This window comes from Lampris incognitus, chromosome 1 (genome assembly GCF_029633865.1).
Source record: "Lampris incognitus isolate fLamInc1 chromosome 1, fLamInc1.hap2, whole genome shotgun sequence".
NCBI lineage: Eukaryota > Metazoa > Chordata > Actinopteri > Lampriformes > Lampridae > Lampris > Lampris incognitus.
This window is the reverse complement of record NC_079211.1, coordinates 144424498-144451997: the sequence shown is the minus strand read 5'-3', so window position 1 is coordinate 144451997 and position 27500 is coordinate 144424498. Positions and strand designations below refer to the sequence as shown.

At 45.9% G+C, this 27500-nt stretch overlaps 1 protein-coding gene across 5 annotated transcripts in view; it reads left to right on the top strand.

The window, feature by feature from the left end:
• asb6 (ankyrin repeat and SOCS box containing 6) overlaps nt 1-27500 on the top strand; it is a 33347-nt gene that overhangs the window by 697 nt on the left and 5150 nt on the right. The window contains exons 2-8 of one of the 5 annotated variants that reach the window (XR_008810841.1): nt 3752-3884; nt 4829-5010; nt 11081-11187; nt 11295-11403; nt 11501-11587; nt 13489-14266; nt 14523-14721. Coding sequence is in view for 2 of the 5 variants with exons in the window: in XM_056287892.1 (XP_056143867.1) it covers nt 3772-3884; nt 4829-5010; nt 11081-11187; nt 11295-11403; nt 11501-11587; nt 13489-14213 (1323 nt within the window). In the remaining 3 variants the exon portion in view is untranslated. Of the gene's footprint in view, nt 1-3751; nt 3885-4828; nt 5011-11080; nt 11188-11294; nt 11404-11500; nt 11588-13488; nt 14267-14522; nt 14803-27500 lie in introns of those variants that run through there. The other 4 variants (XR_008810843.1, XR_008810840.1, XM_056287904.1 and 1 more) reach the window with 4 other exon arrangements.

Below are 27500 nucleotides of genomic sequence, written 5' to 3'. Positions count from 1 at the left end.
CGGTCCATCACAGGGCTTATCCCAGCAGTCAATGGACGGTAGGTGGGGAGACGCCCTAGACAGGCCGCCAGTCCATCACAGGGCCTATCCCAGCAGTCATTGGGCAACAGGCGGGGGAGAAACCCTGGACAGGCCGCCAGTCCATCACAGGGCCTATCCCAGCAGTCATTAGGCGGCAGGCAGAGAGACACCCTGGACGGGCTGCCAGTCCATCACAGGGCCTATCCCAGCAGTCATTGGACGGCAGGCAGGGAGACACCCTGGACAGGCCGCCAGTCCATCACAGGGCTTATCCCAGCAGTCACTGGGCGATAGGTGGGTAGACACCCTGGACAGGTTGCCAGTCCATCACAGGGCTTATCCCTGCAGTCAATGGACGGTAGGTGAGGAGACACCCTGGACAGGCCGCCAGTCCATCACAGGGCCTATCCCAGCAGTCACTGGGCAGCAGGCAGAGAGACACCCTGGACAGGCCACCAGTCCATGAAAGGGCCTATCCCAGCAGTCCTTGGGCGGCAGGTGGGGAGACACCCTGGACAGGCCGCCAGTCCTGTCCAAAAAGCAAACAAAATGAAAAACCATTTACGAGTTTAAAGGAATGACGCATTCAGCAACACTCTGGCACCCTCAGGTCACCCCATAAAAGCAAGTTTACGCGAGGAGCCAGGTGAAAAAGAAAACAAAGATAAGAACTCCCATTTTCACACAAATCATTTAAAATGGCTACTGTTGGCATTTAGTAACCTGATAGCAGAAGGAATGAAGGACTTAGAATGGCGGTTTGTTTTCCCCGAGGGGCGCATTATAACGGCGGCCTGAGGGCATTACAGTGAATTCACTGGCCAGAACATGGTCAGATTAGATGATAATTCCTTTTGCTTTCTGGGCCACACGTTTCTCCCAGAGGGAGCACAAGTCTCTTTGCTGGACTCCAATTATCTCGGAGCAGACCTTAACAATACAATTTAGGCTATTCTTGTCCTTCATAGACAACCCATTAAACCAGCAAATAAATGAGAAAGTTAAAAGACTTTCGATGAATGATTGATAGAAATTATATAGAATAGTGTTCCATTTTTCCATCCATTTTCCAAACCGCTTATCCTGCTCTCGGGGATGCTGGAGCCTATACCGGCAGGCGGGGAGACGCCCTGGACAGGCCGCCAGACTATCACACAGGGCCGACATACATACACGCACCCACACCTAGGGGCAATTTAGTACGGCCGATTCACCTGACCTACAGGCCTTTGGACTGTGGGAGGAAACCGGAGCCCCTGGAGGAAACCCACACAGACACGGGGAGAACATGCAAACTCCACACAGGACGTCCCGGGGCAACCCCCAAAGTTGGACTACCCCGGGGCTCGAACCCAGGACCTTCTTACTGTGAGGCAACCGCGCTAACCACTGCGCCACCGTGCCATATGTAGAATAGTGTTGCAGGCATGAAAAAAGTTAAGCTTCCACACTAAGTGAATTCTTTGTTGTTCACACTTACAACCCACTTTGTGTTCACATTGATGAAGAGTCGAACACTGTTCCTAAATACTTTTACGTGTCGACAATTTGGACATCCTCACAATGTATAATGCTGGCTTTTGGTTTGTCACTGTTTTTCCTGAAATCAACGATTAGTTCCTTAGTTTTTGATACGTTAAATGGTGTGGTGATAACGTCCTACCATGGTCTGACTCAGAGCCCTGGAGAAGAGATAAGAGGGCGGTGTCATTAGAGAAAGTCACAAGATAGCTGCCCTCTGGAGAAGCCCTGTAGCTGTCTGTGTACAAGATAAAAAGCAGGGGGGGCAGGCCACAACCCTTGGGTGGGCCCGTATTTGAGATCTTTGTGTTGGACATACGTATGTCCATTCACTAAAACCTGCTGGATTTTGTCCGTTAAAAAAAAATCCAAAAGCAACATTGAAAGTTGATGAGGTATTTTAAAATAAGAAGCAAGTCGCTCAGTCAAAATATTAGGCAGCATCTCGTTAAAAGCTGAAGAGGAATCGGCAAATAAAAGCCTCGCGTGAGATTTGGGTTTCTCAAGGTGCTCATACACTCTGCTGATGATGAAGAGTTTTACATCCTCTACACCTTTTCCAGCTTGGTAAGCAAACTGCAAGGGTCTAGTTTGCCATAAATTACAGAGACAACCTCAGCTTTCAAAATCTTCAAAAAATGTTTCCTCAAAACGGGATGTAAGCGCAGCTGCATGGTGGTGCAGTGGTTAGCGCGGTCACCTCACAGCAAGAAGGTCCTGGGTTTGAGCCCCGGGGTAGTCCAACCTTGGGGGTTGTCCTGGGTCGTCGTTTGCATGTTCTCCCCATGTCTGCATGGGTTTCCTCCGAGTGCTCCGGTTTCCTCCCGCAGTCCAAAGACATGTAGGTCAGGTGAATCGGCCGTACTAAATTGCCCTAGATGTGTGTGTGTGGGCCCTGTGTGATGGCCTGGTGGCCTGTCCAGGGTGTCTCCCCGCCTGCCGCCCAATGACTGCTAGGAGAGCAGGATAAGCGGTTTGGATAATGGATGGATGGATGGGATGTAAGCGCAACATGTCTGAACTCATTTAGTCCCTTGGGATTTTTTGATTTTTGGATGTGTATTATAATGGGTGTTTTCCAGATTGTAGGTATCTTGCCACGTTCAGCACACATCTGGAAGAGTTTTAGTAAAGATCGCACTGAGCTGGTCAGCACAGTAGTGCAAAGTGCGCCCACAGATGGCGTCAAGGCCAACAGCCTTTCTTGTGTTCATCCTCGTAAATAGGGCTGTGACACATTCCCGGGATATCACAATGTCATTCTGACGTACAAGAGACCCTCTCAGCATGGCAGCATTATCAGCGAAAGCGAAAGAAAACGACTGGTAGACAGTTGAATTCAACAGAATAGTAAACATTTGGCTAGCTATGTCAGTCTGTCAGAGTCACTGACATCTTTGATACCGACTGCTAGTGTCTGTGACTGATGCATTGTCATAAGGTAAGTTGAGCCTTTTCTATAGAGCTGGACAAAGATTCAATATTATTGTCTGTCGTTTTTCATATCAAGACGAAATTAGGATATCGTCATGTAGTGATACATGATTTTGTTGTCTAATTAGGTGATACTGAGGTGCTGTTCCCCTAAAATTTCTCACAAAATGACATCTGAAATATTCAAGAGAGAATTATTTGAAAACTACTTTCAGTTTAATATCGATACTGAGCATTAGAATGTGAAGAACTTCAGTTGGATTCTTGGTCATGGTATTTTTGCACATGTAACTAAGTAGATATCGTGATGTGTTGATATCATGAAAAATCGCCTGTGATCAATATGATAGTAATTTCCATATCACTCAGTGCTACTTTACTAAAACCCCTTGCTGTTTGTTCAGTGGTATTTGTACTTGACTTGAACTGTAATTGTGGTGATTGTGTGGGTTCATGGCCCACCACTGCTTATGTTACCGGGTTCAAGTCTTGTCTAAACAGAACAGCGTTCAGAGCCCCAGAAACAAGGTTTTAATTCCCATTGGGGGAAAAAAATGAAACAGAACTAGGTTCATGCCCAAAAGTTGGCAGGATCACCAAACCCAGATGAGCAAAACATCTACCTCCTGAGAACATCTGCTTGGCCAGCTGTTTTCATTTTATCTGTCTGTTTTTCTCTTTTATCTGTGCACTTTAACTTGATATAAAGCACATTGCGTTACACGTTTATGAATGAAATGGGCTATATAAAGTTTTATTGTTTTTGTGTGTTCAGCCCTCTAGTGTGAAGGAGCCATGCCTTTCCTCCATGGCTTTCGAAGAATTATCTACGAGTATCAGCCTCTGGTAGATGCTGTGTTGTGCGTCATTGGGCTGGAGGAAGGAGCTAATAGTACTCAGGAAGAGATGTAAGTCTTCTGACTGGCTTTAATTGTAATTTGTTCCATTGTTGGGTATTGTTAAGTGGTCCTCCATCACTCTTTTCTAGTCACGGTACCGTTTCTTTTAAAATGGTTTTCTATTAATGGGAGTTAAGTGTAAATTGTTTTCAATTTCAAGTCTGCATTTTCTCCTAATGTGTAAAGTTTTACTTCTGATTCTAAAACCAAGTTTATCTTGATGCTTAATTTTGATAAAGGAACTACAGCCAGACACTTGAACCCAAATCTATATGTATACGTATAAAGCGAGAGTGTATGTTTGTATGTTCACTTAAAACTCCAGAAATACTCATTGTAGAACAAAAAGAAAGGTATCTTTAGAATCAGCACTTTCCAAGGGTTGCACAGTTTGAAAAATATTTCAAAAACCAAGTAAAAATTTTTTATTCATTTGTGAAAGACGCATTCCAACGATGCTTTGTCGAGACTTCCAGCAAATCCTTCCAGTGGTCAAGGGAGGCACTACACCTAACATTGTCAATGCTAGCCTGAAGGCCCTCAACATGGTTTACCCTGAGGCGCTTGAGCACTGAGCGATTAATATACACATTAGCAAAGAAGCTTGATGAATGGATTGAAAATTATGACATTTGATAATTTTCGTTTATAACATTCGTTTATTCGACATTCGTTTATCACATGTATCATATCACAAATTATCCTATATTTCATCATCGATTATATCGTAAAGATCAGATCATGCTGGTTGTTTTGGTGAGAACATTTTCCCCGGGCAACGCCGGGTACCTCTGCTAGTGGGAATAAAAGTCAAAATACAATGATTTGTTCGGTGTTTCTGCATTTTCTTTATCAGCGGAGTATGTTCCACCACCGCAGGAATGACTGCAGAGGAATGTTTCCAGTCCCTGCAGCTTGATATTAAGTATTGCATCTCTCTTCTTTTGGGATAGAAGCGGTCGTCCTGAAGATGAGGAACGTCTCAGTAGTTCCCTGGTGGAGCTCCTGGAAAGGGAGTCTGAGTCCGAGGTATTCGAGGAAGGCATCAGCTATGCGCTCTTTAAGGTGGCTGAAAAGGGACATGTTTATGCAGCTGAAATCCTTCTGCGCTATGGTGCTGATCTCAACTTTGAAGGTGAGAGAAGTTGCTTTATATATTCGTAAAAAAAAGTTCCATCCGGCAGTTGAATTTCTGAATCACCGGATTGCTCAAGAATGCACTTAGCATAAATTGTGCATTGGGAAAGGAAAATCTACTGTAAAGTCTCTCTGTTGCAGGTTTTTTCATTCAAAAAACAGTCCTTCCTGTAAAACATTTGAGCCTGTACTCTGGTTTATAAAAAGACTATTTACAATTTGCTGATCATAAATATGCCAGCAATGTAAATGATGTCATTTGTTCCTTCAGACCAGTCCCTTGCTATACTCAAGTCCATAAAAGCACTTTTGAAAATCTAATCTTACGCTCAGTTTAAAAAAACAAAAACAAAGAAAGATTCCAATCAAATGATGTCAGGTCTGACTGTACATTAAAGACCCATTCCGGTGACTTTAATCCATAAAAAAAAAAATTCTTGGGGAAAATAGCTTGAACGTATAAGACGTCACTGTTGTCAGTGCTTCCACTGAATGGGTAGACTTTATGCACCAGTTATTTCACTGTGTCTAGGCACGCTCTCGAGAAAAGTAGGAGTGTATTTTTCTTGTCCATAACAGACCATTGTGCACAGGAGCGTACATCTTACATAAACTATATAGTTACTGTGATTTTGTGATTTTGGTACACAGCTCTTATCATTACAATTTGTGTCAGCACAGACTTGTGGTGGAGTTGCGCCATGAGCAGAAGTGAGAAGAGGCTGTTGCAATAACAGTCGTTCCATGCCAGTGCTTGTTCTGTAAATGAATGGATTGTAGGCTGAGCTTTACTGTTTTCAAAGCTAATTTGCTGCTAATAAAAGTTCTGACTTTTTAAAAATGTAGGCTAGCTCATTTTCATAGCAGTTGATTCAAGAAACGGCATCACATCAAGTTCACATATGTGGTGAAGATGGAGTCGTATTGAGAGAACATTTAGAAACCATCTCCTCTGCAAATGACACGTCATGATAATAAAATTTCTGGCTCAACCTGAATAGTCCGGTCTTTTCCAATAAAAGACCCACATGTGCTGTAAATATTCCTCGTTGGGGAACTTTGTGTAAACTCAGTTCTGAGTGAGGTTGACACCCAGGTGTTGCAGAACAATGGACATCCGCCATGTCTGAACTACTCTGAGCTCCTGTACACTTTTAACACTTGGTAGTATTGGCTACTTGCATATTGTAAACTGCTTGATACTAGCGTGCTAGAGATTAGAAAATGATAAATAACTTATCGATGGGTACAATGAGAAGTGGAGCGAAACCAATAAAACCAATGACATTAAAGTGCATGATGTAAAAAACAGCACACATTTTACCCATTTCAAAGATCACATCAATCCGCCTCTGTTTGGTGATTCTGACTGTATGCGATTTAATAAATATCAAGTAAACTGGTTTTTTAATCAAACTACTGTATACCCCAAATGCCCCCAAATCACTGAGAGTTGTTAAAACATTGTTCTTTAATGGTCCTTTCATACATATTATTGTAAGTTTACTTGCTTTGACGTGTTCAGGAAGGTTTTTTTTTGTGGATTTTTCCCCCCCCTTCTTCTTCCCAATTGTATGCAACCAATTACTCCACTCTTCTGAGCCGTCCCGGTTGCTGCTCCACCCCCTCTGCTGATCCGGGGAGGGCTGCAGACTACCACATGCCTCCTCCGATACATGTGGAGTCGCCAGCCGCTTCTTTTCACCTGACGGTGAGGAGTTTCACCAGGGGGGGTCGTAGTGCGTGGGAGGATCATGCTATTTCCCCCAGTCCCCCCCCCCCCCCAAATAGGTGCCCCAACCGACCAGGGGAGGCTCTAGTACAGTGACCAGGACACATACCCACATCCGGCTCCCCACATGGAGACACGGCCAATTGTGTCTGTAGGGATGCCCGACCAAGCCGGAGGCAACACGGGGATTCGAACCGGCGATCCCCGTGTTGGTAGGCAACGGAATAGACTGCTACGCTGCCCAGACGTCTGGAAGAGTTGTTTTCAGTGTGCAGGGTAACGTCCAGCCCTCCAGCAAGAGAATATGGTCCGGAAATGTTGACAGGATGCTTCTGTAAACAGTCTAATGGTAGTTTGAACCTGACTCAGGTCAAGCAGCTGAACAGCGCTGCTCTCTGCCCCCCTGAAGGAGATCCTGCGATACAAGAACAGGAAATCTGCCAACGCTCTGAATTAATAAGGAAAGTATTGTATCATATTATACTGTGAGACCCCGGTGGACTTGACATTTTGACACAAACATGCGTGTAAAAGGTATAACGTCGGACAAGGAAACTGTCATTTACATGCACCTGGGAGAGTAATTCTCCCTGCAAGGCGGTAGAGAGCACGGCTTTCCACTGTAATAAGTCTGACTAGAGCCAAGTCAAGTACTGCTACCATGACCTTTTTGTGGTTGTCGAAAACCGTCTCCTCATGAAACATGATGAAGGGATTCTACCACAAACTGCACCTTTCATTCATCACATTTATTGAACGCATATTTCCTGAATGGAACATGGACAGATACCACATAGCAGGCAGAACTATGCAAATGTTACCCCTCTCTTTACTTTACTGTGCTGTCCCAACTTTCATGATTACACAACCATACACCATCTGCTGAGGAAGCGCTGGGCCAAACTGTTCGTTTATCTAACTGCGGTAGCATTACTTAACAAATCCCAGAAATTATACAATGCAGGGAAGTGAGAACAGCTGGGATGCGTCCCCACATGAACGGAGGAAACCTCGATGAGATGGAGACGCAGTAGGAGGCAGTGTGTAACTCCACTGTGTTTATTTGAAAACTTCTTTGCTCTATAAGCAAATATCTGATCCTCGTTGTCTACAGCCTGGTAGTACAAAACCACTGCTTAAACAGCCACCGTGTTGCTTCAGTATATTGCACAGTGGGTGGGTGTTGTTCAAGAAACCCGGAACTGAATACTTGTCTGCTGCACAGTTTGTTCAGTGGCACTAAGTGGTAACACCAGTTTATTTTATCCTTTTGTTGATTCATCCTCTTGCATGTGGGGGCAAAGAAGAGGACATTGAGCATCACAATAGTTTGTGTGCACAACAGCAGACTTAAACATTGTAAAAAGGCCAAATTGGTACAAGCCAAGAAAAGATTTGTCAAAAAGCTTTCATTTTGGGCGTAGCGTAGTGCTCTATTCCGTTGCCTACCAACATGCGGAAGGCGGGTCGAGTCCCCGTGTTGCTGCCGGCTTGTCGGGCGTCCCTGCAGGTTGGAAGCCGGATATGGGTATGTGTCCTGGTCGCTGCACTAGCGCCTCCTCTGGTCGGTTGGGGTGCCTGTTCAGGGGGGAAAGGGAACTACGGGGAATAGCGTGATCCTCCCCCGCACTATGTCGCCCTGGTGAAACTCCTCACTGTCAGGTGAAAAGAAGCAGCTGGCGACTCCACCTGTATCGGAGGAGCCATGTGGTAGTCTGCAGCCCTCCCCGGATCGGCGGAGGGGTGGAGCTTGGAAGAGTGGGGTAATTGGCCGGATACAATTGGGGAGAAAAGGGGGGGAAATCCCCCCCCCCAAAAAAAAGGCTTTCATTTTAAATGCTGGTTATTACTGTGGCTAGGCTTTGTCCTCATAAGATCAGAAGATATGTGATTTTCAGTTTGAACTAAAAATATTTTTGAAGTATCAAAACCTGAGATGGGCGTTTATTTTTCTTTATTATAAGAAGTCTTTTGTTTCTGACTTAATTGCGCTTTTAAATTCTGCCATGATGGAAATGTTGTGTTTTTATACAATAACTTACAACAGAAAATACATTTCCACAAAAAACTAGCACTTGGTACAACTGAACATATGAACTATATGTATATATATGTATGTATGTATATATATGTATGTATGTATATATGTATGTATGTGTGTGTATATATATGTATGTATACACTACCGTTCAAAAGTTTGGGATCACCCAAACAATTTTGTGTTTTCCATGAAAAGTCACACTTATTCACCACCATATGTTGTGAAATGAATAGAAAATAGAGTCAAGACATTGACAAGGTTAGAAATAATGATTTGTATTTGAAATAAGATTTTTTTTACATCAAACTTTGCTTTCGTCAAAGAATCCTCCATTTGCAGCAATTACAGCATTGCAGACCTTTGGCATTCTAGCTGTTAATTTGTTGAGGTAATCTGGAGAAATTGCACCCCACGCTTCCAGAAGCAGCTCCCACAAGTTGGATTGGTTGGATGGGCACTTCTTTGAGCAGATTGAGTTTCTGGAGCATCACATTTGTGGGGTCAATTAAACGCTCAAAATGGCCAGAAAAAGAGAACTTTCATCTGAAACTCGACAGTCTATTCTTGTTCTTAGAAATGAAGGCTATTCCATGCGAGAAATTGCTAAGAAATTGAAGATTTCCTACACCGGTGTGTACTACTCCCTTCAGAGGACAGCACAAACAGGCTCTAACAGGTACTATTTAATGAAGATGCCAGTTGGGGACCTGTGAGGCGTCTGTTTCTCAAACTAGAGACTCTAATGTACTTATCTTCTTGCTCAGTTGTGCAACGCGGCCTCCCACTTCTTTTTCTACTCTGGTTAGAGCCTGTTTGTGCTGTCCTCTGAAGGGAGTAGTACACACCGGTGTAGGAAATCTTCAATTTCTTAGCAATTTCTCGCATGGAATAGCCTTCATTTCTAAGAACAAGAATAGACTGTCGAGTTTCAGATGAAAGTTCTCTTTTTCTGGCCATTTTGAGCGTTTAATTGACCCCACAAATGTGATGCTCCAGAAACTCAATCTGCTCAAAGAAGTGCCCATCCAACCAATCCAACTTGTGGGAGCTGCTTCTGGAAGCGTGGGGTGCAATTTCTCCAGATTACCTCAACAAATTAACAGCTAGAATGCCAAAGGTCTGCAATGCTGTAATTGCTGCAAATGGAGGATTCTTTGACGAAAGCAAAGTTTGATGTAAAAAAAATCTTATTTCAAATACAAATCATTATTTCTAACCTTGTCAATGTCTTGACTCTATTTTCTATTCATTTCACAACATATGGTGGTGAATAAGTGTGACTTTTCATGGAAAACACAAAATTGTTTGGGTGATCCCAAACTTTTGAACGGTAGTGTATATATATATACTTCCTGCGACCCTAAGTAGGATAAGCGGCTTGGATGATGATGATGGATGGATGTATATATATCTACTACTACTGCTACTACTTTTGGCTGCTCCCGGTAGGGGTCGCCACAGCGGATCATCCATTTCCATTTCTTCCCGTCCTCTGCATCTTCCTCTGTCACACCAGCCAACTGCATGTCCTCCCTCACCACATCCATAAACCTCCTCTTTGGCCTTCCTCTTTTCCTCTTGCCTGGCAGGTCCATATTCAGCATCCTTCTCCCAGTATACCCAGCATCTCTCCTCCACACATGTCCAAACCAACTCACTCTTGCCTCTCTTGCTTTGTCTCCAAACCGTCCAACCTGAGCTGTCCCTCTAATATACTCGTTCCTAATCCTGTCCTTCTTCATCACTCCCACTGAAAATCTTAGCATCTTCAACTCTGCCAGCTCCGTCTCCTGTCTTTTCATCAGTGCCACTGTCTCCAAACCATACAACATAGCTGGTCTCACAACCATCCTGTAAACCTTCCCTTTAACTCTTGCTGGTACCCTTCTGTCGCACATCGCTCCTGACACTCCACCCTGCCTGCACTCTCTTCTTCACCTCTCTTCTGCACTTGCCATTACTTTGGGGAGTATATATAATTGGGTATTTATATTGGGTATTTTCCCTTGTCTATTCGACTCACAGTCCAGTTGTGTGTGAAGGCCTCGCCTGTGTATGTTTAAATGGGGTTCTGGGTTTTCCTTTTCAGCATGAGCTCCTGACCCCCTCAGTACAGCTGGTTATGAAAGGACATATGTTAAATGGTTATCTGCTGCTTACTGTTATCTATGTATGTATGTATGTATTCTCAGCTATTCTGTAACCCTTTCGTCATGTTATTAAAAGGATCCTTTCAGGATTTTGTCACTACTAATGTCACCGACCAGTGTTGATGTATTTGTTTTCATCCCTCAGACCCAGTGTCTTATTACAATCCATTGCACATAGCAGTTCTGAGGAACAGCCCGAGCATGGTGAGGCTGCTGGTGGGGCATGGGGCCGACATTGAAAAAAGGGACAGGGTAAGTCTCACCGACCAATTTGGTCACCTTACATATTCATGTCCTCTCTCGTATTTTTGTTATGTCCACTTGCATCATTCCAGTTTTTTTTCTTTCCCTATATATAGATCCATGAAAGCAGTCCTTTGGATCTGGCCAGTGAGGAGTCCGAGAGACTGCCCTGCTTGTTCGCCCTGCTTGACTTGGGAGCTGACGTAAACGCAAAGGATAAAAACGGTAATCGCAACTTGACAATGTTATTGAAAAGCTGAAAAACAACTTAAAAAGTGCAAAAATGTAAAAATTGTGACTGTCTGTTCCCTCATCTCCAAAGGAAAGACACCGTTGCTCCATGCCTTGGCGAGCAGCGATGGACTCACGGTGCACAACACGGAGAACATTCAACTGCTGCTCGAGAGAGGTACTAAGCTGCAAATCTCCATCTTCATTTAACCCAATTTTTCTTTAAGTTGCTGTGAAATCTTTCGAGCCATCAACACAGCAAAACAAATCTATCCAGGATATTCATTGCACACATGCACGTTTGTCTATACGTTGACATAGAAGTGCAATGTTGGGAATTGTCAGGCTAAAATGTGTGAAAATGGAGCAGAACCAATCCAGTTATTCAGACATGAAGCAGCTGATTAATAGCAAAGATTGTTTGGGGGAAAGAGTTCTGACATTAGGTGTTATGTAGGACCTTAAGCTATGTTGTGTAGTTGTACACAATATTCTGAGTCTCTTTGTTCCACTGGCATTTTCATCAGTTGTCACAATCAGGGAAATGCTTTATTCCGTTCATCTTCCCTGTCTTTATCTAAGGAGTCGTCATACATCACCTCCCACAATCACTGTTATTTTAGTCTGGCTTTGTGTGACTGCAGGAAAAAATATAGTATTATATATATATACACTACCGTTCAAAAGTTTGGGATCACCCAAACAATTTCATGTTTTCCATGAAAAGTCACACTTATTCACCACCATATGCTGTGAAATGAATAGAAAATAGAGTCAAGACATTGACAAGGTTAGAAATAATGATTTTTATTTGAAATAAGATTTTTTTTACATCAAACTTTGCTTTCGTTAAAGAATCCTCCATTTGCAGCAATTACAGCATTGCAGACCTTTGGCATTCTAGCTGTTAATTTGTTGAGGTAATCTGGAGAAATTGCACCCCACGCTTCCAGAAGCAGCTCCCACAAGTTGGATTGGTTGGATGGGCACTTCTTTGAGCAGATTGAGTTTCTGGAGCATCACATTTGTGGGGTCAATTAAACGCTCAAAATGGCCAGAAAAAGAGAACTTTCATCTGAAACTCGACAGTCTATTCTTGTTCTTAGAAATGAAGGCTATTCCATGCGAGAAATTGCTAAGAAATTGAAGATTTCCTACACCGGTGTGTACTACTCCCTTCAGAGGACAGCACAAACAGGCTCTAACAGGTACTATTTAATGAAGATGCCAGTTGGGGACCTGTGAGGCGTCTGTTTCTCAAACTAGAGACTCTAATGTACTTATCTTCTTGCTCAGTTGTGCAACGCGGCCTCCCACTTCTTTTTCTACTCTGGTTAGAGCCTGTTTGTGCTGTCCTCTGAAGGGAGTAGTACACACCGGTGTAGGAAATCTTCAATTTCTTAGCAATTTCTCGCATGGAATAGCCTTCATTTCTAAGAACAAGAATAGACTGTCGAGTTTCAGATGAAAGTTCTCTTTTTCTGGCCATTTTGAGCATTTAATTGACCCCACAAATGTGATGCTCCAGAAACTCAATCTGCTCAAAGAAGTGCCCATCCAACCAATCCAACTTGTGGGAGCTGCTTCTGGAAGCGTGGGGTGCAATTTCTCCAGATTACCTCAACAAATTAACAGCTAGAATGCCAAAGGTCTGCAATGCTGTAATTGCTGCAAATGGAGGATTCTTTGACGAAAGCAAAGTTTGATGTAAAAAAAATCTTATTTCAAATACAAATCATTATTTCTAACCTTGTCAATGTCTTGACTCTATTTTCTATTCATTTCACAACATATGGTGGTGAATAAGTGTGACTTTTCATGGAAAACACAAAATTGTTTGGGTGATCCCAAACTTTTGAACGGTAGTGTATATATTACCACTACCAAGTCAAAATAGTAGAATAAGGATGGAACGCCCACATCTTAAACGGTAGAATTAAATCTATATGAGTCATTAGCACATCACAGTGGTTTATGGCTTTAGATTTTGCTGCTTCTGTGGTACTCAAGAAATAAGATTATAGAGTCGCCAGATCTCTGCATTATATCTCTACAATAATATAGCCTCTCTGTTTACAGGTGCTGATATTCGAGCTACTACCATAGATGGGGAGACAGCTGAGTCCTCTCTGGTGTTTCTGATTCAGGAGGCCCTGGAGGCCAACATGGAGGATGCTGCTGAGATTGGCCACTTCTGCCTGAGAGCCACCAAGCTATTGCTGGCCCATGGTATTAACCCCAGCGTGTGTCTGAGTGGGGATGGAGAGCCCTCCCTGACACAAACCAGTTTGGGGTACTTTGACTTGCTGTTCCCTCTGGCTGTTCTGCTACTCCAGAGCGGTGCGGCTTTTGTTTGCTCTTACCATGGGGCCTCCTGCTGGTCAGGTTACAGGTTACTTTTCCACAGACTCCGCACAGCACTGCAGCAGTGTACTGATGGGAGCCACGCCCTTGAGCTCGTGGAGCAGGCTGAGCTCTTGGTTGACCTAGCCAAGGTAAACTTCACCACACTGCCACTGCCCTCCAGACTGGAGCTGCCTCATCCTGGAGAGGAACCCCATGCCCAAATGCTGCTGGACCTCCACAGCCGAGTGGTGGAGCAAGAGGCAGGCCCTCCAGCTTTGCGCTTCCTATGCAGAGCGTTCATAAGGAGCACCTTACAGCCCTGGCCACTGGAAGATAAGGTGAAAACTCTGCCATTACCAGACAGACTCAAAGACTTCCTTCTCCCCGAACACACATATAGCCCAAAGCCCGGCTGGGACTGCTTCAGGCCCCAGAAAAACCCCACGCTGAGTTCTTGACCTACTATGTCTACAGAGGTGATGTTTAGTTATACGCTGGATATGAAATGAGAGTGAGTGAAGGCTTGTTGAAAATTATAACGGATGGATAAACTGTCTGAGCATTTGTCAGTGAATGATAATAATAATAATAATTTCATTTATTTAGCGCTTTTCTGAATGAAGCTGAACCTAACAAATCCTATTTTAAGCTGCCTCTGAGGCCATTTTTCCAGTCCAAATGTGTTGTCTGTGCCAAATTCACAGACCAAATTGTGTATACGTTTACTTAAAAACAACACTTCATGACTGAAGTATTTTCTTTTTCAGGTTGTGCCAAGATTAAACTGCTAATACCCGCTTGAGAAGCGAGTTACAGTTCGTCGTGAGCGCCACCAGATGGCAGTAGTGATCTTGCATTTCAAAAGTAGCGTGGCTGGCGGGGTCAGCGATGTCGTTATTCACGGAATGGGCCTATCAAAGTTGTAGTAACGCAGTGAAACTCATCACTGTGCCCTCAACACATTTGGTATGTATTGTTAAGCTGGCTCTTGTGCATATTAGCTCCTTACATACAGAGGGGACCAATAAATTACTAAAAGTCTGATGATGGGCAGTAGCTGTATGTGTCTTATGTTTATTACCTGTCAGTATTCCTTGTTTAATGACTGACCAAGTAGTGGCAGTGTATTGCTGAAGACGGATCTTGTCGGTTCTCGCTGGCCGACTAATGGCGGAATAACGTAGTAACTGGCGTCTTTCGCTCTTGTCCCCTGGATACATTAAATATGTTCCATGAGTTGGGTTTGTATTCAAATGAAGAGACAGGATGTAGGAGTATGAAGGCTGAAGTTATTACAGGGCCGGCTTGACAGTAAATTAGCCGCAGTTGCTTCTGATGTGGAAAGTTTTACTAAGCATTTTTAATAGTCGTGTTTAAATTGTGATGAATTTCAACTCCCTCGCCTTGCTAGCTCTCTCATGCATACAACATCCCATCCCCTTCCTGGTGCACGGACAAATGGCGGCTAAAAAGAAAACGTATCCTTATTTTGGGGGGGGGGGCGCCACAGCGTACATATGTGTTTCTGTTTATGTGTGTGACAAGCAAACTAAATAGGACATTGTGTTATACAACTAACCCCTTCCTGACATTGGTGGGGTTGGAGTGGCTCCAAGGCTTGCAGGCACTCTCAACTCCTCTTGGTTATCTAGGTCACAGCCTCTGAGGAGAAGGGAGCTTCAGCAGCAGCAGCAGCAGCAGAGGCTGCTCTGCATGACACACGCTTCACTCTCCTGTCTGCCCGGATCTTCCTGCATGCTCTGACAAAACCTCAACACTGGCCCGGCAAACTAGGCTAGGGAGAAAGTAGGAGGTAGATTGGTGGAAAAAGAAGGGAGGGGAAGAGGGAGGGGGAAAAAAAAAGAAAAGCCCTCGCCCTGTGTCGAAGACAGACGAACGGCATATGTAGAACGGTGTGGAGGCCGGTTACGGGAGGACGTATGGAAAGGCGATGCTGAATTGTGTTTTTACTACAAACTAGCTGCAGGAGCTTAATCCCAGCACCCAACAACCATACAAAGCTCGGGGAAAAAACAGCCTCCTTCCACAGAGAACCCAATCCTGCTTGCAGAAGGTGATAGAATCGAGATAGTGGGGGGAAGGGATAAGCCAGGGCTCACCATCCAGCATTTATTGGAAAACAGTGCGAGTGAAGCTCGGTACTGAAATTAGTTATTGATCTATCCTCTCCCCCCCAAGCCCCTGGGTCTTTCCCACCACACCTGCTCGTTCTCTCATAGCCCAGTCTCTACAACCTATTGCGTCTTTTTTTTTTTGTCCGTGGCTTTACTCTTTTACATCCATTTTGCTCATATAGTTGTCTTTGTTTTAGAGTTCCGTTCGAACCGGATGTCCATTTTGAAAATCTGACTCAACAACAAGAGTCACTGCGCAAAACTAAAATGAATCCTTGTGTGTTTTCAGGGACGTAGCAGGCAATCGAGACCCGTCGGTTACCAAAGAAGAAACACTTTCATGGAATATAATAGTGAGCGCTGAGTGCATGCAAAGGCGACATTCCGACATGGAAAAATAATTTTTTTTTTTAGACAAAACCTTTTCATATAGAGCTTGCTTTGTCATCCCCTTCACTATTTTCCATGTTGTTGATTTCTTTTTCGTCTCACTCCCAAGTCCCAGAGAAGTGTCATGTTTGTTTTGTTTTTTTTTACTTCACCTTCATTCTCCACGGCTGCTAGTCATCATATTTTTTTTTTCCAAGTTCGACAATCAACTTCAGCGCCCCAGAACGGTTCAGCTGCAGCCCAGAAAAGTTTGGTGCCGCATCCATGTGGTACCATGTGGTATTGTGAGGAGCCACTCAAGTGTTGAATGACAGACTAATCAGACACGTTGCGGGGGACAGATCAATACATTTAGAGAATTCTTGATGTAATGATCGGCGCTTGTTAAAGTGCTAACAGGCTACGCATATAAAGGCCTTGTCTGAGAATTTGACACAAGAAGTTAGTAGCTCATGCTGGATTGAAAACTGAGCTTCTTCGCTTCTCTTGGCTGCAGGCTTTGCAGGGACTGCGGAGTTGGTTAATAGTTATAAGGTAGTTTTGTTTTTCAGTTTGCTGCCGCATCACTGACAAAGAGGGGCTTGAAAGACGTTTTATACCATCGCAGTCCCACGCTTCTATACAGGGCGCAGCACAGACACCCCTGAATGTGCATCTCCCTTCCTTTCACTAGACATTGTCTAGACACAAGATAATTGCAGACACCACTGAACACTCAGCTGCCGCTGGAAACCACCAGGGAGTTGAGGCGGACTTTGGGGGAAATGGCCAGTGGTGCAGGCTATAGGGTAATACTGGTAACTTCATACTGGTTACTCTTCATACGGGTTACGCTTCATACTGGTTACTCTTTATACGGGTTACTCTTCATTCTGGTTACTCTTCATACGGGTTACTCTTCATACGGGTTACACTTCATACTGGTTACTCTTTATACGGATTACTCTTCATACGGGTTACTCTTTATACGGATTACTCTTCATACGGGTTACTCTTCATATGGGTTACTCTTCATACGGGTTACTCTTCATATGGGTTACTCTTCATACTGGTTACGCTTCATACTGGTTACGCTTCATACGGGTTACTCTTCATACGGGTTACTCTTCATACGGGTTACTCTTCATACGGGTTACGCTTCATACTGGTTACTCTTCATACGGGTTATGCTTCATACTGGTTACTCTTTATACTGGTTACTCTTCATACTGGTTACTCTTCATACGGGTTACTCTTCATACGGGTTACTCTTCATACGGGTTACTCTTTATACGGGTTACTCTTCATACGGATTACTCTTCATACGGGTTACTCTTCATACGGGTTACTCTTCATACTGGTTACTCTTCATACTGGTTACGCTTCATACTGGTTACTCTTCATACGGGTTACACTTCATACTGGTTACTCTTCATACGGGTTACACTTCATACTGGTTACTCTTTATACTGGTTACTCTTCATACTGGTTACTCTTCATATGGGTTACTCTTTATACGGATTACTCTTCATACGGGTTACTCTTTATACGGATTACTCTTCATACGGGTTACTCTTCATATGGGTTACTCTTCATACGGGTTACTCTTCATATGGGTTACTCTTCATACTGGTTACTCTTCATACTGGTTACGCTTCATACGGGTTACTCTTCATACGGGTTACTCTTCATACTGGTTACTCTTCATACGGGTTACGCTTCATACTGGTTACTCTTCATACAGGTTACTCTTCATACGGGTTACTCTTTATACTGGTTACTCTTCATACTGGTTACTCTTCATACTGGTTACGCTTCATACTGGTTACTCTTCATACGGGTTACTCTTCATACTGGTTACTCTTCATACTGGTTACTCTTCATACGGGTTACGCTTCATACTGGTTACTCTTCATACGGGTTACGCTTCATACTGGTTACTCTTTATACGGGTTACTCTTCATTCTGGTTACTCTTCATACGGGTTACTCTTCATACGGGTTACACTTCATACTGGTTACTCTTTATACGGATTACTCTTCATACGGGTTACTCTTTATACGGATTACTCTTCATACGGGTTACTCTTCATATGGGTTACTCTTCATACGGGTTAATCTTCATATGGGTTACTCTTCATACTGGTTACGCTTCATACTGGTTACGCTTCATACGGGTTACTCTTCATACGGGTTACTCTTCATACGGGTTACTCTTCATACGGGTTACGCTTCATACTGGTTACTCTTCATACGGGTTATGCTTCATACTGGTTACTCTTTATACTGGTTACTCTTCATACTGGTTACTCTTCATACGGGTTACTCTTCATACGGGTAACTCTTCATACGGGTTACTCTTTATACGGGTTACTCTTCATACGGATTACTCTTCATACGGGTTACTCTTCATACGGGTTACTCTTCATACTGGTTACTCTTCATACTGGTTACGCTTCATACTGGTTACTCTTCATACGGGTTACACTTCATACTGGTTACTCTTCATACGGGTTACACTTCATACTGGTTACTCTTTATACTGGTTACTCTTCATACTGGTTACTCTTCATATGGGTTACTCTTTATACGGATTACTCTTCATACGGGTTACTCTTTATACGGATTACTCTTCATACGGGTTACTCTTCATACGGGTTACTCTTCATACGGGTTACTCTTCATACTGGTTACTCTTCATACGGGTTACTCTTCATACGGGTTACTCTTCATACAGGTTACTCTTCATACGGGTTACTCTTTATACTGGTTACTCTTCATACTGGTTACTCTTCATACTGGTTACGCTTCATACTGGTTACTCTTCATACGGGTTACTCTTCATACTGGTTACTCTTCATACGGGTTACGCTTCATACTGGTTACTCTTCATACGGGTTACGCTTCATACTGGTTACTCTTCATACTGGTTACTCTTCATACTGGTTACTCTTCATACGGGTTACTCTTCATACTGGTTACTCTTCATACTGGTTACTCTTCATACTGGTTACGCTTCATACTGGTTACTCTTCATACGGGTTGCACTTCATACTGGTTACTCTTCATACGGGTTACACTTCATACTGGTTACTCTTCATACTGGTTACTCTTCATACTGGTTACGCTTCATACTGGTTACTCTTCATACGGGTTACTCTTCATACGGGTTACTCTTTATACGGATTACTCTTCATACGGGTTACTCTTCATACGGGTTACTCTTCATACGGATTACTCTTCATACGGGTTACTCTTCATACTGGTTACTCTTCATACTGGTTACTCTTTATACTGGTTACTCTTCATACGGGTTACGCTTCATACTGGTTACGCTTCATACTGGTTACTCTTCATACTGGTTACTCTTCATACGGGTTACTCTTCATACGGGTTACTCTTCATACTGGTTACTCTTCATACTGGTTACGCTTCATACTGGTTACTCTTCATACGGGTTACTCTTCATACTGGTTACTCTTCATACGGGTTACGCTTCATACGGGTTACTCTTCATACTGGTTACTCTTCATACAGGTTACGCTTCATACTGGTTACTCTTCATACTGGTTACTCTTCATACTGGTTACTCTTCATACGGGTTACGCTTCATACTGGTTACTCTTCATACGGGTTACTCTTCATACGGGTTACGCTTCATACTGGTTACTCTTCATACGAGTTACACTTCATACTGGTCACTCTTCATACTGGTTACTCTTCATACGGGTTACTCTTCATACTGGTTACTCTTCATACTGGTCACTCTTCATACGGATTACTCTTCATACTGGTTACTCTTCATACGGGTTACTCTTCATACGGGTTACACTTCATACTGGTTACTCTTCATACGGGTTACTCTTCATACTGGTTACTCTTCATACATGTTACTTTTCATACATGTTACTTTTCATACTGGTTACTCTTCATACTGGTTACTCTTCATATGGGTTACTCGTCATACTGGTTACTCTTCATATAGGTTACTCTTCCAAGTCATGTGCGTGTTCGCTTGTACATACATGTATGCACATGCTGGTATGAATACATGCATGGGTTCGTGTTCAGAGAGACAGAAAGGAGGGGGGGGAGAGAGGGAGAGCGCGAGCGATAAAGAGAGCGAGAGGGAGAAAGCAAGACAGAAAGAGGGGGAGAGAGACAGAAAGAGAGAGAGGGAGAGAGACCGAGAGAGAGGGAGAAAGAGGGGGTAGACACTCAAACACACAGCACTGAGTGTTCATAACCCCAGATGTGGTGACTTCATCGGGAAACCATGCGCTCTTGCTGTCCCAATTGCTGAAGCGATGTGGATGAAGCTCACCAAAATTAATTACCATTAATACCAAGCAAATGATGAGGAAAAGGCATTTCTCACCGCGGTGCCGATCTATGCGGTGGTAGCTAGACTGGTTTTATATATATATATATATATATATATATATATTTACACACTGTCATACTTTTTAGATATGATTCTTGTTCGGCCCGGACACATTCAAATGTTGAGTTTGGACTGGGGGGGGGGGGGTAGACTGGTGCCTTTGCTCTGAGAGATGGTCGCAGGTCACTGGGTTCACTGGGGGCACGGGACTAATCTTTGTGGGGGGTGGGCTGGATGGCTGAATCCTGTTGGGGGAGCTCCACTGCCTCATTCTACACCAGGTGTTCCTTCTTTCAGGACGAGCCATATTGCTGCACATACACCATTGTGCTCGCTCACCAGTACAGAGTTACTCTGCTCTGCCCCGTAAGATTACAGTCGAGGGGTTCGCTTCCAAATGCTCTTTTTAATCAATTGAAGAAAAACAAACATCTGGTGCATGAAATTCATCAACCACCTTTTTATATAAAACTGTTATCACACAAATGTGCAATTCCTCTTAACAATTTGTACCAGTCAGAGATTGGGGGCTGAAAGGGTTGTTGGTCGCATACTTCACGTACAACTGCAGTGAGCAGTGGCGTGGCTTTACTGGCAGCTCCAGGAACAAGGAAACTGCAACAAAAGGAAGTAAATGGGGACTGGAACCTGAAAGGTTAAACTCCGGGGAGTACGCAGGAGGCTGCGTATACTCGGGGAATAAGTGAATCTGTATGAGCGTGCACCAGCTCGGGTAGTGCTGCTGCTCGGTGCTAGCTGTGCTCCAGCAGTACAGCAGCAGTCATTTTGTGAGAGCAGTTGCCATTTTATATTTTCAAACCGGTGGTGGGGGGGAAGAGAATATCTCTCTCTCTCAAACTTTGTTTTGCGCGTCTGGCCTTCTGCTGGTTGTTTATTTGACATTAAAAGGACCAAGGTGATCATAATGGTTCATTGTACCAAAAGGACACGTCTTAACCCCCCCCCCCACCACCACCACCAACCCTCACCCCACCCCACCCCCCCCTTCCCTGAGAGAATAACGTGAGCGTTGCGCACCAAAAAGTTGCAGGGACTATAATGCGAGTCCTATTTTAGCGGCGCGCAAACACGCCACCCTCTAAATGTCTTCAACTGACGCCATTTCACAGAAATTCCAGACAACTGGCGCCTCGGCTCTGCCTCCGAGAAGAAGGACATGATGAATAGGACACACCCTTCGTGTGCTGGGGCTGGTAGCGAGAGGAAGGGATAACATGGCGTACTGCAGCGCGAGGAAGACGCGCCGCGCGCTTATCGTGGCCCCGCTTCACGCGCCCGTCTCCAAAATCTCGACGGCTTTCTGCTCTCTCTGCTCTTTCTACCTTTCTCCTCTGCTTTTTCACCGTGAGCTCCTCTCTCTCTCTCTTTTTTCTTCTTCTTCTTCTTCCTCCCTGCCTTTTAACGGGAATGTGTGTGGGGGGGGGGGGGGAGGACAGGCGCTGAGGCACCAGCGAGGCGAGCTGCGGCTCTTTGCAGCGCTGGTTCCTGATCCACCTCTTTGTTGTGGTCTATGCATGCCTGCTCTAGTCATGTGACCGCGTTTCCATGGCAACTCGGGTTTGAGTAATCATTTGCGTTACGACCTTTATTCCCTTGAGGAAGGGGGAGGGAGGGTGGGGGAGTGGGGGGGAGGAGGTTAGACCGAGCCTGTAGGAAGAAGAGGGAGCGGGAGGGAAAAAGACAGGCAGAAAAGAAAAGGGAGGAGGGGAGGGAGAGGGGGGGGGAGCCGAAGCTAGAAAATAGACCCCCTCCCTCCTCCTCCCTCCCACCCCCCCCCTTAAAAAAGAAGATTGTAAGCGAGCAAGAAAAATGACTTTCTCGCTGCTTTTATAGTAACGCGGCGCAACGTATCGACGCCCGCCTCGTGAAGCTTTATGCGCGGCAGCTGAGACGGGGAGCGAGCGGGCTGCGGAGCGGCCAGCCAGCCAGCCAGCCAAGCCAGCCAGCCAGCCAGGCCAGCCAGCCAGCCAGCCAGCCAGGCCAGCCCAGCCCGCCGGGGGGCTCCGAGGGGTTTGTGGGCTTCGCCTGCTAACGTCTCCTCCGCTGTCTCTTGCCTGCACACTCGGCGGCGGCGGCGAGCGGGGCCGGGCGAACCGGTTTTGCATGGTGGAACCGCGGAGCATATGTATGTTTCATAAGGGCCCCGTACACACCGCCGCCGCGCCTCCCCTGCGCCTCCCCTCTCCGCTCCGCGCACTGCCACATGTGCAAGTCTCAGCAGAAACAGATTCTGTATGTTCCTGTTTCCTGCTCTCCTGACTTGGTTGTCATGGTTACCCAGCTCGTCCGCCGAGGCACGCAGCCTCTCTCTCTCTTGCTCTCTCGCGCTCTCTCGCTCTCTCTCGCTCTCTCTCCACCGTTGGGTGATTCAACCCATCAGTTGGGTTGTGTCATCTCCTGACTGGAGAGTTTCTCCCACCTCTTCTGAGGGAGCTTCGCTGTTATAAGGGTTGGTATTCTAGCTTGATCCGAATGCGAGGAATTAATTTGGTGTGCGTGTGCGTGTGATTGGCGCTGTGTTTTCTTTCTTTTTTTTCCTTTTTTTACTTTCGCCAGCAGTGGGGTGGGGGGGGTCCCTGCAATGACAGGAGGTGGGCTCAACTGGGGGGCTGGTAATAAACAGTATGGGGGTTGTGTGATGGAGGTGGTGGCTGCTTCCAGGTGCCTGTGACTGGGGCTGAATATGAATGAGGGGCCCCAGTTCTCCAGAGATGGCGGTTGGGGAGAGGCAGCAACTAAAGCGGAGACCACTGGAGCCTGCCTGGTTGAGAGGCCCCCACAAGCTGCTGACAGGAACTGGAGCTAGCCATCACGTTAATTAGCGTTTTTACTCTTGCAGCACAGAATAGGGGGAGTGGGTTAGAGGGATGTGGGGGTGGGATATGACTCATAGACACAGTATGGTTTATTCATGATGGAGGAAGGGGTGTGCGTGCGTGTGTGTGTGCGCGCGCGCGCGTGTGTGTGTGCGTGTGTGAGAGAGAGAGCGATAGTGAAAAATAGAGACAGAAGGAAAAGATACTTGAATACAGAAAATACTCTGTGCGTGTGTGTGCGTGTGTGTTTGTGCGTGTGTGTTTGTGCGTGTGTGTGTGTGTGTGTTTGTGTGTCAGAGGGAGAGAAAGACGCGGAATGGATATTTGAATGCAGAAAATAGTGTATGTGTGTGTGTGAGAGAGAGAGACCATTTGTGTGTGTGTGTTGTGTGCGTGTGTTGTGCGTGTGAGCGTTTGCGTACTTGCCCGTGTTCCCGTATGTGAACGTGTCCGCGTGGAAGAACGCGAGAGCGAGAGAGAGCGGCAGCAAAAGAAAAGAGAGAGGGAACAGACATTTGAATTAAAGAAAATAGTGCGTGCGCGCGTGAATGTGCGCGTGCGTTTGAGAGACTGAGAGAAACACAGGCACAGAGAAAGAGAGAGAAGGAATAGATAATTGGATGCAGAAATACTCTGCAGAGAGAGAGAGAGAGTGTGTGTGTGTGTGTGTGCGTTGCTTTGGTAGATTACTGATTGGCACACAGCCAAGATGTTATTATATCTTCGACACAATACCGGGCGTCCATTGTTGTTGCCGAAAGGGTTTCTTCCCGTAACTTTACGTCAAAATAACATAACATGCGCTCCTCTGCTCCATCTTTTGCACGCCCTTCTAAACGGCGACTCATAGTTTTTGCGAAACTCCCGCGTGGACCAGGGGATGGAGATCCTGACGCATTAGCGCTCGCGCCGCTCATTTCTCCCCGCGTCGCGCGCCACCGAGGTGTTATTGATCGCAGGCTTCCTTGAGGCCTGACTGGGAAGCATCGGACTGATAAGACGGGTTAAGGATTCCTCCCTCCTCGCTGACCTGACCTTGTCTTCTCGGCTCCGGCCCCTGACAGTGATCCTCACCTCCTTGTGTGTGGGTGGGGGGGGGGAGTCCGTGGGATCGATAGATTGGGGCTCTTACCCACACCGATCGCCGAGGACTCCCCAGTGGGTCCGGGCGCGAGAGGCGGAGGAGGAGGAGAAGAAGAAGGAGTCAACGCGCGAGAGCAGCAGCGTCTCCTCTGCAGTGCGAGTCGCTCAGCACGGCCCTGCCTTCCTTTGTTACGACTGGGGTACGAAAACGAGCGCGGAGCTTCGTGTGCCTGTTTGTGTTGTTGTTTGTGTGTGTGTGTGTGTGGTAGATATTACAGCATTGCCATTGTCTAATTGCCCCCCCTTATAATTACAGACAACCGTGACCTCTGTTATTGCCATATCTGCATTCTGCCCGCACTGCAGAGCCTCCGCCACTCCACTCGTAGCGTTTTCTCCCAAGACTGGCAGGGCCCGGGCCTCATAAATACAAACACAATCTCTCCTCCTGCACCTCCTGACTGCAGGACAGGACTCCACACATATCTACCCGTGGAGCACAGCCCATTTGCATACATATTAAAGTGACGCCTCGGAAAAAAAGAGAGAGTGAGAGAGAGAGAGAGGGAGGGAGGGAGGGAGAGAGAGAGAGAGGAGGGGGGGAGAGAGAGAGAGCGGGTATATGCAAACAAGGCTTTCATCTAATATGCAAGACCCAGCATTGCTCCAGCATAAATCTGCATCCGCGCTCAGGCAAGAGAGCGGAGCCCATTTGACAGTAAATGGGCTCGGGATGGCTGTCAGATGCACGGGGGGGGGGGCGGTGGGAGAGGAGGAGGAGGGGGGGGGGGCACGGTGTTACCCCACAGAGGCACGGGGGCTATTGATCAGTATGGCATGTCAAATATAGCAGGCCCCTGCACTGTTAACAGGGGTGTAGTGGTATGCAGAACCGGCGGTCAGGAACAGAGCAAGAGAGAAAGAAAGGAAGAAAGGAAAGAAAAGGTAAAGAAGGGACGAACACCGGCGCCTCGGGAGCGCGTGCGTCACGTGACGCGAGCAGCGCCGTGCCGGCGCCGCATCACCTGGGCCCTTTTCTTACGTAAACAAGGCCGCGAACTGACGCGACGGGTTTCTTCACGCCGAAAAGTCGAACGAATCCTCCGCGTCCAGAACAAGAAACAGACCAGGACTCAAGACACGTTAAGAAGCGCCGTGTTCATGTTGAGCCGCGGCAGCGAAGAAGAAGAGGAAGAAGAAGAAGAAGACGAGGAAGAAGACGAGGAAGAAGTAGAAGAAGAAAAAGAAGAGGAAGAAGAAGAGGAGGAGGAAGAAGAAGAAGAAGAAGAGGAGGAAGAAGAAGAAGAGGAAGAAGAGGACGAAGAAGAAGAGGAAGAAGAAGAGGAAGAAGAAGAAGAGGGAGAAGAAGAAGAAGAGGGAGAAGAAGAAGAGGAAGAAGAGGGAGAAGAAGAAGAAGAGGGAGAAGAAGAGGAAGAAGAAGAAGAAGTAGAAGAGGAAGAAGAGGGAGAAGAAGAGGAAGAAGAAAAAGAAGAAGAAGAGGGAGAAGAAAGAGGAAGAAGAAGAAGAGGGAGAGGAAGAAGAAGAAGAAGAGGGAGAAGAAGAAGAAGAGGAAGAAGAGGAAGAAGAAGAACAAGAAGAGAAACTTCTCGAAGCTCTGAGCGGCGGCGGCGGCGGCGCTGCTGGCGGAACTTGGCCTGTGCTGGTCTGCGGAGCCGCTGGAGCGCCGCCACGGGCTCCGGGTTTTCCCTCAACTCCGCGAGTATTTCATGTCGGACACCCTTGAACTCCCTTTCCTGTTTTCCTGCCGAGCCTGTCGCGCTGGAGCGCGCCACGCCGCTCTGTCTGCGCAGGTGATCTTACGCACAGGAAATGGAAACTCTGAACGCGTGTGCGCGCGCGCGCGCGCGCCCCTCTCCCCCGCCGCCGCCCCCGCCCGGCGGACGTATATGTGCGTGCGTGCGTGCGCGTGTGGTACGTATATGTGTGTGTGGGTGGGTGGGTGTCGGGATGGGATGGGGGGGGGAGGGGGGAGGGAGGGGGAGGGCGGGAGTTGAAACAGGATATGTCGGGAATAACACAAAGCACAGAAAGTGTCACATGATCTGAAACACAGGGTTGATTTATTTGGCTCGAGAAAGAATCTGTTGCATGTGGTTTGGAGGGGAGAATGTTTTCCTTCTTCGCTCTCCGTGCGCTCAGACACAACACATGGAAACATTTTCTGAGAGGCCCTGGGTCTGAGAGAGAGAGGGGGGGAGGGAGGGGGGGGGGAAAGGGGGGAGAGAGAGAGGGAGGAAAAAAGCTCCAGACTTTTTTTTTAATTTCTTTTCCCTTTTTTTTTCTTCTTCTTCTTTTTTTCCAAAGCATTTTTTCCCCCTTTTCTTTTTTTTTCTTTTTTTCAAACAATTAAATTGCATACATCTGTTTGCCATGTGTAACGGCATCCCCCTAATGAATACGCTTTCATTCATTCCGGATATGATGCACGGCCGTGCGCTCGCTTACCTCCTTACCTTATCGACGGTAGGGGCAGTTTCGCGGGCCTCACCTCTGAGGGTGGCGTACGGGGCCCCCTGCGGCCTCCCTCTGCTGAGGGTTTTTTTTTTTTTTTTTTTTTGTATCTTGCGTGGCGAGGATGTGTTAATGAACACGCCATTTACGGCCCTGTAAATCAGCCCGGAATAAATGTACGCTTCCACTCACATGAGACAGTTGCATGTCTGCTCTATTGTCTGCCATAAATATGCTGGAAGGGTTGGTTAAATATTGATAACACCAATTTTCTGCCTCCCTCTAACCCCCCCCCCCAATACACACCCCCTCTCACTCCCTCTCTGTACACACACACACACACACACACATGTATTGCACCACCCTCCCTCCCTCCCTCTCTCTGCCTCCCTCCATCCCCTGGTTATTTCACCCTCACAGTAACCTTGCTTATGCATATTGCATATGTAAATAAAGCACCCGCCTT